General features: G+C 41.2%; 1 protein-coding gene across 2 annotated transcripts; it reads left to right on the forward strand.

Annotated features, from left to right (window-relative positions):
* Positions 1–1,381: 1,381 nt before the first annotated feature.
* On the forward strand, positions 1,382–11,919 carry avpi1.S (arginine vasopressin induced 1 S homeolog). Of its 2 annotated transcripts, none has more exons than XM_018227537.2 (3): positions 1,382–1,654; positions 6,619–6,982; positions 8,969–9,986. In XM_018227537.2, the coding sequence occupies exons 1-3, from the start codon at positions 1,540–1,542 to the stop codon at positions 9,159–9,161; spliced, it is 672 nt and encodes a 223-aa protein (XP_018083026.1). In that variant the 5' UTR covers positions 1,382–1,539; the 3' UTR covers positions 9,162–9,986. The 2 variants fall into 2 exon arrangements, with proteins under 2 accessions (XP_018083026.1, XP_018083027.1); XM_018227538.2 differs by having other exon boundaries at positions 1,387–1,654; positions 6,636–6,982; positions 8,969–11,919.
* Positions 11,920–12,158: the final 239 nt, after the last annotated feature.

Here is a 12,158-nt window from a genome sequence, read left to right on the forward strand (position 1 = left end):
CTATGGGGACCTTCCCCATAGGCTAACATTGGTGCTCCGTAGGTTTTAGGTGGCGAAGTAGGTGGTCGAAGTTTTTTTTAAAGAGACAGTACTTCGACTATCGAATGGTCGAATAGTCGAACGATTTTTAGTCCGAATCGTTCCATTCAAAGTCGTGGTTGTAGTAGCCAAAAAAATACTTCGAAATTCGCAGAATTTTTTATTCTAATCCAGGGGTGTCCAAACTGCGGCCCGAGGGCCACATGCGGCCCAGGATGCATATGAATGCGGCCCAGTTTGAAATGCTTGGAAATAGGATGAGGGGGGACTCTGCCCATTGCCCAGTTAGTAATAATAATATAATAATAAGTCTATTTAATATCCAGGTGTCCCATATTCCAGTGTATAGTTCCATCTGGTTATCCAACTGGCATTGTAGTTCTTTTCTGTGTATTTCCTTTACTTTTACAAATCAAACGTGTTTGTGTATTTCACGTGTGGCCCCAGACAATTTTTATTTTTCCAATGTGGCCCGGCGAGCCAAAAGTTTGGACACCCCTGTTCTAATCCTTCACTCGAGCTAAGTAAATGTGCCCCCAAGTGTGCGGGTAAACACATGATTTATTAAGTCACATTACAATCGAGTTGCATGACATTTTAGCAAACTGCTGCATGTGGAAAACAATGGGGCCCAAAATGTGCTTACTGCTTAAATTAGCATGGTGGGTCTAGCCCTCCTAATGGCTAATGTATATACAGTGAAAGGATGGTGGGAACTGTCCCAGCCTAAGTAGGTATGAAGACTGTGTTCTGTTTTGATTTTAAAAACGCTAACAATATGGGTTACTGATAAACAGATAAGGCTAGGGGTGGTGGCTGCTTTCATAATTCATAAATGTATATCCTGCAACCCTTTAGAGGTTACTTATGGTGCAGGCCACTTATATGAACGCCAGGCATGTACCAATGGGAAGGGGGTAGACATCTAATGTTGAGGAGCCGAAAAAAGTAGAGATCCCTTCCCATTAGTCCCTGATTTAGAAGCTTGGTCCCCACATGAAAAATACAAAGCCTTTGGCTCAAAATACCCCAGATCACTTCATCTCCAACGCACTTCATCTCCAATGCATTCAGCCCTTTGACCCACCATTGAAACATCAATGCCTCTCGGTTAGACCCCATTACTCAGTTATCACATTTTAGGCGCGCACAGATGCTGCATAATAACAAATCAGTAGCCGTGTGGTTTGGAACTCTCAGAACTACAACAGCTCCGATATTTATACAGTAATCACCGTGGGGGGTTGGGAGGCGTCCTGGGTTGGCATGAAGCGTCTATGAAAGCGCCGCTTCCAGACGCCAAATCACAATCCAGCGCCAGCACCCGGCAACGCTGAGCTCCGCCCATTGACGTCAATGACACTAAGCTCCGCCGCTAAGTGTGCCTCTGCTTCCCAGAGAGAAGCCACGCCCTGCGCTGCATGCGATTGGTCATTTCGCCTTGCGGCGTCACTGCACTGAACGCTGCCCTGGGTGAGGCAGGCCAGAATTGGATTGTGGATGGCTGTTAGGTGGCGCGACTCCCTTATTGGTAATGAGAGTGTGTGTCGGGCACAGGCTGGAGCTGCATGGAATACTATGTCTGCGAGATGCCCGTATCGCTCCTCTGAATCAGGTATGTCTTGCCTTCCCGCTAACCCCCACCCAGGGCTCTCTGTTTACCGCTGTGCGTGTGAACTACAACTCCCATCAGCCTCTGACAGCCTGCAGGTCTGTTTGGTATATTGTCAAAATGCAAACTTTATAAATAGGCATAACTAACAATGTGTGTTACAGTCCATGCTTGGCAGAACATATGCTCCTTATCTGGCCCTTATATACTGCTATATAGTGAATAAAGTAACCCCTCTTGTAAAATATAAGGATATTATAAGTTACCGAGGAGTTTCATGACCATATAAAAGTACGAGGCCGAAGGCCGAGTGTTTTTATACAGGTCATGGAACTCCAAGGTAACTTCTAATATCCTCATATTTTACAACTGGGGGTACTTTATTTATTATAATACACAAATTTCAATGAGTCATGTGACTGAAATGACATCAGAACTCACCGTTTATAACTGATGACATCAGAACTCACCGTTTATAAGGATAAAATTTACAAGATATTCATGGCTTTTGTGTATTATATGTATTTATATTAGGGCTCCCTGTGATTGCACTCACTGATCCTATCCTCTTCATTATCCCTAATGACTTTAATATGTCTCCTCTGATTGTACAGAGATCCAGTGCACTTTAAATCTGTCATATCGCTTCCTTCAGGTGGCCATACACGATAAGATGGCGAGGTCACCAAACAAGTGGATCTTTTCCCCGATATGCCCACCAACAGCAGGGCGGTATCCGGTTAATACAAATGTTTGGCCCAAGGGCTGAACGATAGGATTACAATAAAGAGATATGGTCCTTGATCGCAGGCAAAATCAAACCTGCCAGATCGATTTTAGCCTGATTTTGATCGGGAAGACCCCTCAGAAGCCCCCACACACGGGAAGATAAGATGCCGAATTGATATTAGCATCTTTAATCTGCCAGTGTGTGACTACCTTAAAGGAGAAACAAACCCCTTAAAAAAACCCTACCCCACATATTCCCCCCTCACCCCCAGCCTAGCTGCTACCTCAGGCAAATACCCCTAACTTTTTACTTACCCCTTGGTGCAGATTTAGGCATCGGAGTTCACTGCAGCCATCTTCCAGCGCTTCGGCTATTTCCGTTCATTGCGGCGCAGTTGTCGTAAACCAGGAAATTGCTCCTACTGTGCATGTGCTGCTCCGCCGGTCTCATTCTCAGATTATCAAAGATGGCTGCCGTGAACGCCGATCCCTGAATCTGCATCTGAGGGGTGAGTAAAAAATTAGGGGCATTTGCCCGGGATAGCAGCTAGGCTGGGGAGGGTCTATGGGGGGTAGGGTTTTTTTTAATAAGGATTTGTTTCTCCTTTAACTGAAGCAAAACTCTGCCCCAGATTCCAACAAAACTGCACCCCCTTGGGGCAAAATGATCAGCGCCTATGCATGCTGGGAGCTGTAGTTGCACATGGGCCGATAGGCAACAGGTTGACTGGCGGCTTTACAGTGCTGTGGCTGTAGGTCACACTGCAGATATATTAAGGGAACTGGAACAGAACCAAAAGGAGAGTCTGTGCTGCGTGTTGTGCTGGAACGGGACTTTAAATGAAAGGTTTGTCATATAAATCATATTTATTGACAGTAAGTGCAATCGGCGGCTGGAGTGTTTGTAGTTGTAGTACAGCCATCGGGTGTCTCCATCCTTCATTCATAAATGCTATGCAAGGTGTTTGTTTACCTGCCCCTCCTCCACTTCTCTCCACTCTCTGGTCTGTAGCCAGTAGTTGTTTTTATGGGGGGTTTGCATAATGAATCATTCTTGAGGTATTTCCATTAATTTTTTTAAAAAAAAAGGTCTTTGTAAATGTAATTGCAGTTGAAAACTGGGCGTGTCTGGCTATTTACACGTATTCTCTTTGCACTACTGGTTCTGGCTGACGAAACTGAAGTCAAAGCCAACTTATTAACAACTGCTACATTGTTTCAAGAGTCAGAACCAGGCAACAGAAAGTGATAACTATTTCACTTACACAAAGGCTTAAAACCAACTGAACATTTGAATAAATGTACATTGGAAAGATGATTAGAATTGTATATGCTTTGGGTAGAAGGTGCCTGAGAGCTTCCTCGACTATGGAGAAATGGGGTATGGCAATACTTTTTGCCACCTTTAAGGTGCACCGACTTTTTTCTTTGGGAGCAAAAACATATCTATAGGAATTATTAGGGGACGCCTTGCATATTGCCCCCACCGAATTGAGGTCTACTTGTCCTTTGAAGCAATGGCGCACTGTGAATTTGGCCGCCTGCTCTGCAGGAGACCAAGTGCGGGAACCAAAAATCAATGAACTAATGGGGTCAAGTTCATGACTTAATGAGTAAGAATGTGAGTGGGTGGCCTGATTCCTATTTATGTTGTTGAAACTGGTTTATGATGTTATAATACACAAAAGCCATGAATATCTTGTAAATAATATCTTTATAAATGGTGAGTAGTGATGTCATTTTTGTCACATGACTCACTAAAACTTGTGTCTTATAATAAATAAAATACCCCTGGTTGGAAAATATGAGGATAAAATCCATGGTCATGGAACTCCTTGTTGACTTATTATATCCTTATATTTTACAATAGGAGGCACTTTATTCACTATATAATAAGAGCAGGGGTTGTAGGAAGCAGGTGGTGGCCTATATATAGCACAGGTTGGAGACGCCACACTACTAAAGCTTTATGAGATCGGTGCTTGAGGGATTATGCTGCATTCCCTTAACACGTGTTTACTCCGTCAAGTACACTTTATTTAAAGGTGGATTACACTTACAACATTACAGAGTAATGGGATTGTAGTATACCCTTAAATAATTTCCTTTGGTTGGATAGCCATGTAATAGAATGGCATATTGTTAGCAACTTTTCTGTTGGTCTTCTTTTTTTTTCTATTGGCCCCCTGCAGTCAAAACATGATTGCTCTGTACTTCTAATATTTTTTATGCAAATGATTTAAGCATAGTTGGACTTTATTCCCATACATAGTATCATAGCACTTTATTATTAAGAGAATTTATAAGGACAGAATCTACTCCATCTATTTCTTCCTAACGTTATTCAAACAGTATATTCAATTAATCTCTAAACATAAGTACATGATTTATTGTATATGATCTCACTTGTAGACCGCACAGAATGTTATGTAGAGGATGTTGGAGCAAGCAAAGTTGTTTTGGGGGTTTGGACTTGAATATTTTAGGGGTTTGCAACGATTTTTTAAAACATTAATGCTATTGAAAGCAGTATTTGTCCCTTTCATTGCATTGCACTGCCCGTTCTCATTCTTAAAGCAATGTCGCAGATGCAAGCTGATTAGCACAGTCCTATGAAGAAGCATGCAAGGCAGTGGGAATTGGAGTTTTGACTTTTGCTACTTTCTTTTAAAGAGTCAAAACCAGCAGTGCAGAAAGAAACAAAGGAACACTGGTTTTAGTTTATTACATTTAGACATTGCTCATTTTTAATTAAGGTTTATTGAAAATTTTAGGGTGGAGTTGCCCTTTAATTGAGTGACGTCAAATGAGTTTGGCAGGAGTCTGTGAATATATTGTTTAGCCAGTATAATTAAATTGGGTAAGAACTACATGCAGGAGTTACTCATAGCGACTGAATCACAGTTGTTAGTCGGGGACTGGCACGACTCCAGTGGTGGATGCGTGACACTTGTTAGTCAGGATATGTGATGTGAGGAACAGAGTTGTTTGTCATGTGGATTGTGATAGACTGGAGATACTTCGTTAATTGCTTGTCTTGTGCATCAGCATTGCAAGGGCTCTTGAATTTATCAGTATGTTGCTTTGTGAGCAGCATCCTCAGCTGTCAAGTCTAGGTGGCCATACATACTACAATTACGATCTTTTACTCTACTAACCTTAAGAGCCGAGTCGTCAGATAGGCAGGTAAAAACAAAAATAATTCTCTAGGTCTGTCTGCTGATTCAGTATTAACGTTACGATCTTCAAGGGCGTCCGATCGAAATTTTCAGTCCTGCCTGATCGATGAGACGACTGTATCCAAGTTTTTTTACCGATATCAGTTACCTTGTCTCCCACCATACACAAATTATTACAGTACAAAAGATCTTTCGTAGGAATATTAGCTACGAAATATTTTGGCGCTATATAATAATGCTATTATATAGCATTATTGCTAATAATAATTATCAGTGTGTCTATGGCCACCTTAAAGGAGAACTAAACCCCGCCAATAATGAAAACCCACTACCCCCTCCCTGCTTCCCCCCGCATAGGTGATTGCCCTCTGAAAGTGCCCCTTATTCGTTAATCATGAATAGGTGCAGAGTAAACGCAGTGGAGCTAACAGGCACCACCTTCCGGCTCTTCTCTATTCTTCGGGAAGTGAACGCCATATTGGCGCATGCACCGTTGGATCAGTCTTCCGGTTAGAAGCAACTGCACATGCGCCAAAAGGTAATTGCCTGAAATTGCCGAAGTTAAGGAAGAGGACCCAAAGAATACCGGGGAACTTTCAGGGGTAATCACCTATGGTGGGGGGGAAGCAGGGAGAGGGGATTATGTTTGGTAGTTTAGTAGTATAGACGCACTGATAATATTTATACGAAAGATCTTTTGTACTATTATCATTTTGTGTACGATGGGAGACAAGGATACTGATATATGGGAAGTAGGGAGGGGGGGCTATGTTGGGTAGTGGGTAAGGGTTTTTATTATTGGGGAGTTTAGTTCTCCTTTAAGTTGCCTTACGCCTGCACTTTGATTATCACCGCTCTTTCCATAACTGTGTTATCCGGCTCACCTATCCTCTATAGGTGATTCCCAAATCTTTGGGGCTGGCCCAAAGTGCCATGTGTGTATTCTGCAATTTTTAAATGTCTGAGTGCTATTTTTTTTTTGTTCTTTTTTTTCCTCTATGTTTTGTAAATTATAATGGATTAGTTCAGATTAATTAACAATGTGCATATAATATTCAGGCTTTTTTCTTGCGCAGTGTCTTCCTGAGTGCTCAGAAGGCATTATGGGAACTCCAGCATCAGTGGTCACCTCACCATCAGCCCCCTGGCAAGGACCAGTGCCAAGATCAAGGAAAAAGGCTTCTGCTAATATTTTCAAGGACATTAACCTTCTTCAGATACAGACTCTGTTCCGCACCAGTGGGGATGAGTGCGCCGAGGAGCGGGCGCGGATCATATGTGAATATGCAGAGGACAAGCGGGTAGCAGAGGCCTTGATTCGGCTCAGAAGGAAGAAAAGGGGTAAACGAGCCCACAGGCTGTCTCCCAAAGCAAGCAATGATAGAATCGGAACTCTGTCTGTGCAGCATTTCAGTAAGCTTTGGTAGGTTTCATGTGTTAAAGCTTTACTATACTGGATTCCAGTTAATATTGATTAAGCCAATGGCACGCAGGGTGTGTAAACCAATAAATAATAAATGCCCCTGTCTCCCTGCCACTCCCGCTAATGATATTGAATTACAAGCACCCTATGTAAAGCACAAAGAGCATTCACAGGCAGACCTTTGCTTCAAGAAGCGTGAACACTGTTGTTCTCTATTGGAAAGGTAGCTGTGGTCAAAAAGCTCTTGTGCCATAGATCTGCGGGAAGTCGTTCCCAAACTAACCTAGGTGGAGCTTGGCGCAGTAGCGAGGAAATGGGGCTCAGCCTGCAGGTCATTTAGGGTAGGAATTGGAGACAATGGGCATTTGTTGTTTTAGATTTAAGGTAAATTAGGGTGAGATTTGTTGCCCTAGATATTATTGAAGCTATGACTGTGATAATGTCATGTATCCGTAATAATGCCATAAGCTAAGGGAAAACAAGACCAAAGGTTAGACTTTTTAAGGTGGGGCAGGTTCCAGCAGTTTGAGGGACCCCACAGAGCAATGGTGAAAACAGGTGCTGGCAGGGGGTTCCCCTGTTCTCTGCAGGACTGTGGTCATTCCTGTTGTCACACAGGGTTCCCTGCTTTCTCTAGAAGAGTAAATTCTACCCAATTATTTACCTAACCTGTCTTTAGGCTGGAGCCCACTGCCAGGATACCAGGAAAAATCCCAGTGGGCCTTCCTGCTCCATTGTTCATTCTTCTTTTCTTGAGAACAGGTATGAATGAGCAGTGAAGCGAAGCTTAAAGGGATTCTGTCATGATTTTTATGGGATAGTTTTTATTTTTAAATTACACTGCAAATAATTCACTCTACCATGTAAACTTTCATTCCTGAACCAGCAAGTGTATTTTTTTAGTTGTAATATTTGTGTGTAGGCAGCCATCTCAGGTTATTTTGCCTGGTGCTTTTAAAAAGAGCCAGCACTTTAGGATGGAACTGCTTTCTGGCAGGCTGTTGTTTCTCCAACTCAATGTAACTGAATGTGTCCCAGTGGGACATGGCTTTTTACTATTGAGTGCTGTTCTTAGATCTACCAGGCAGCTGTTCTCTTTTGTTAGGGAGCTGCTATCTGGTTGCCTTCCCACTGTTATTTTGTTAGGCTGCTGAGGGGGGAAAGGGAGGGGATGATACTACTCCAACTTGCAGTAAAGAGTGACTGAAGTTTATCATAACACAAGTCACATGACTGTGGGCAGCTGGGAAACTAACAATATGTCTAGCCCCATGTCAGATTTCAAAATGAAATATAAAAAAAATCTGTTCTCTTTTGAGAAATGGATTTCAGTGCAGAAATCTGCTGGAGCAGCACTATTAACTGATGTGTTTTGAAAAAAAAAAAAAAACATGTTTTCCCATGACAGTATCCCTTTAAGCTTGGCCATACATGGTAAAATCCACTCGTTTGGCAACTTCGCCAATATTCCAGACCAATCATAGGACCTCAACTAGCCAATGCAGTCCTAAATCTCAGGAAAAATCAAACCTGCTCAATCGATTGTTTTCCCTGATATTGATCAGGGAGACCTGTCAGCAGCCCCCCCACATGGATCGATAAGCTGCAGAATCTGTTTGAACCCCCTAGGGTGGGTAACCACTGCACTATTTACTCTGGTGTAATTGTGATCCAGTTAGTTGATTGCACCCAATATGTCTGTGAGCGCTCTGTTATCTGATCAAACCCTGCAGTTCTATTTGATCAGACTAACCGTATAGAAATGACTTGCAGCATGCTAGTGCATTTGTCTGGGGATATTCTGTTAGTATTTTATGAGAGGTTGGCACAAATATGACTTTATCTAATATAGGGCTAGTGTTCTCACTTTGAACAACTACTTATTCGCATAATCAACAACAAACAAAAGTTTCATTGTGCGGCACTAGTCAACTGCACGAATATCTGTCTTTACTCATTCTTATATATTCTTCTTGGAATTAACAGTATTAATGAAGCTGATCACAAAGGAAGTACAGATACTGAGGATAATAACCCTGACCAACCAAGCAGCACTGTCCAAGAACCACAGCCATGTGAGACAAAGAAAGAGACGGCAACAACTAGAAGAGGGAAGGGTAAAGTTAGGAAAGAGGCACAGGAACGGCTCTCGGACTATCTGCATCAGATAAAGCGATGATTTATTCTAAAATGTTTAACAATAGAAATATGTGTCAATGCTGCTATGTATTGCAATACTATGCCTCTGCCTTGGGAAAGGTGATTTAAAACTCTAGTACAATTTCTTCAAAAATTCATCAAAGAATACTGGACAACTGACTGTACCACTGCAATGAATTGGCCGGCTGGAACCAACAAACTAAATGAACAAGTCAATGTTTCCTCTGGAGAATCTTTCACATCTTTAACATGGCCTCTGCTATTTTTCACATGCACTGACATCTCATGGGTTCTAGTGCTATAAAGGCAATACATTGGAATGCATGAAATTGGCACGATAAGCTAGTCAGCATAAACATATACAGAACGAAGACCCTAAACTAATAGAATCACCATTTCCTTTCAGAGTTCATAATAATATTTAACGAAACAGACCAGTTTGAGAAGTAAAATGTAACAGATACTGATAATTTGGTGGCACGGGTTACAAAATGTAATGAAAGCATCTCAGACCAAGGAGTCAAATGCTGCTATATACATCACTAAGTTGAATGCACTAATAAGTGTAGACATACATTTCTGTAAATATGTTACTAATCTAATTGCTGCTTATTTAAAGAACCCCAATACATTGTACTAAATGTATGATTTATTGATATAATTGGGTTTAAAGGGTACCTATCGCAGCCAAAATCAAACACATATTAACAATCTGACCAGTACAACCTAAATCAAACTACATATACAGTTTTAAAAAAACATCAGTTTTAAAAAAATCCCTCTCTTTCACTGAGGGAGTCCATACTGTGACAGTAACATGCAAATAAATTCACGAGCATGCTCAGATTGAAGAACTGCCTTGAGTATTCTACCCAGAATGCCTAGCTTTAGTAAACTCCTGCACTAGAAGTATCACGAGATTTCCCTATTGTGTCCCCTGCTGGTGATGTCATTATGCAAATGAAGGGCACACACTTACTTCCAGAGAAGTGGCAGCACTACTGAACAGCAGCTAACACAGAGTTTTGGCTGATTTGGAAATAGTTTAGAAGGGTTGCTAGGCAACCAGGGGATTTCAACCGAGCATGTGCGCGATTTCAGAGCTGTGAAGATATAAGTAGGAGGAGCCAGTGAAATCTAAGATGTCTGCCTCAGCTAGAACTGCAGTGGAGATAGGGGAGATTTTGCAGAAGGTATAATGAGATGATGATTTACAAACATTTCTAACTGTTTTAAAAATCGGATTTCTTGAACTTTAAGGGTCTTTACTTAGTAAATTATTTTAGTTATGATTGGTGCCCTTTAAATAATTATTTATAGTTTTCTTGGCCTTCATGTCTGACAAAGGACATCACAAAGAATCCTTCTCATTATGGGGGTTGATGGCGAAATACACAAACATGCATATATTTAGCACCCGCATTGCAAATCCATATTAACCAATCTGCTGTTAACCTTACAGTTCTAGTTCTGTTAAACTGACAACTCTGATTGGCTAGTGTGGGTTGCAGCATTGCGCCTGCATTTGTTTATTCTGCCTTCACAATCTGTGTTAGAGAATTGTCACCCATGCAATTAATATGTGACAATCTCACTGTAACTGCACTGGAATCCAATAATAATAGCCTAGTGCCTTTTTATTTTCACAAGCACAAAACCGTATTCTTTCTAGCAGGTTTGTTTTTTTGCACTACTGATCAAATGATCATTATAGGTACAGATGCAATAAAGATGGAAGATGCACAATTTTCTAGATTTGATACTACCTGCCCCTTTCTTAGGAGAGCAATGTATATTTAAGGCTCAGTACCCCTTAATGCTTGGCAGTGAAATTGGGGTAATTTACTTATATAGGTGCTAAACTGCAATTCCCTGTACAACCAATCAGATGTTGCTGACTGGCTGCAACCATACAGTTGCAGTTTAGTACCAGTGTTAGTATATTAGCCCCACGTGAGTGTGTGAACTAATAACAGTCTAGCAGAAATGGCAAAAACAGAAAATAAGATATTTGAAATATTATTTGCTGTTTGAAGCAGAGTGTTTATTTGGAGAGGGGATTTCTTTGCACACTGGCTGTCCCCCTAGAGCAGGGCTCCTGTTTTATGACTACTAATAAATATAGCAAGCAATATTGAGGTTAAAAAGTGTATTATAGTTCAGCAATACTTTGTTCAGTGTTTGCATATTTTTTCACTATTAAAACACTAATCTGTTTGTCTGTAATTTTAAATTGTACATTGAATTGCTGTGCCTGTCTTGCTCTGTGGGCCAAGCCAATAAACCCTGATCCCTGGCATTGTTGGTGCCACTGATTCACAAAGTTTTAAGTGCTGATGGGCAGAACTGGGGCAACAATCAAGAGCTTTCAATTGTGTCAAACTTCTGTGGGGCAAGGCCAATAGCAGATTGTTCAACTGCTATACTTGCTTTAGTAATTGGGTTGCTATCCTTCTCAGGCAAGCAGATATTGGCATTTTGACTGCTTCTATTTCTGGCCAGATTACAGCGGCAGTCAAAACAACCTTCGTGCTTCTTTACAGTGAGAACATTTTTGGAAAATGTACAGAAAAAGAAAGGTCATTCTGAGACCCCTTTATATTCAATTCTAGGCATTAATAGAAATCTAATATAATGGAAGATCCCATGTTTTACAAAACCAAGCAAATAGTAGTAACATCTCAGCCACTGTGTGGACGAATAAAATAATTTGTATCACAAGTTGAATGTTTACCTGCATGTGACAGGAACATTTGTAATAAATGGCATAAATTAAACTGCTGGTTATGTGTTTTTCCTCCTACCAAAGGAAGGGATTTTATCATGAACAAAAGTTATATCAGTAGGGAGCCTTAATTAAAGGTAGCCATACAGGCAGGTTGAGTTGAGAAACTCAGGTGACGGCAGACTGCAGGTTATCAAGGGCGGCAAAAGGCTGTTCCTGGTAATTTATGCAAAATTAAGATTTTTAAATCAGAATTTCAGATCTTCAAGTGCAGAGAGTGCAATTGCGAGC

The sequence above is a fragment of the Xenopus laevis genome, chromosome 7S (genome assembly GCF_017654675.1).
Source record: "Xenopus laevis strain J_2021 chromosome 7S, Xenopus_laevis_v10.1, whole genome shotgun sequence".
Classification (NCBI taxonomy): domain Eukaryota; kingdom Metazoa; phylum Chordata; class Amphibia; order Anura; family Pipidae; genus Xenopus; species Xenopus laevis.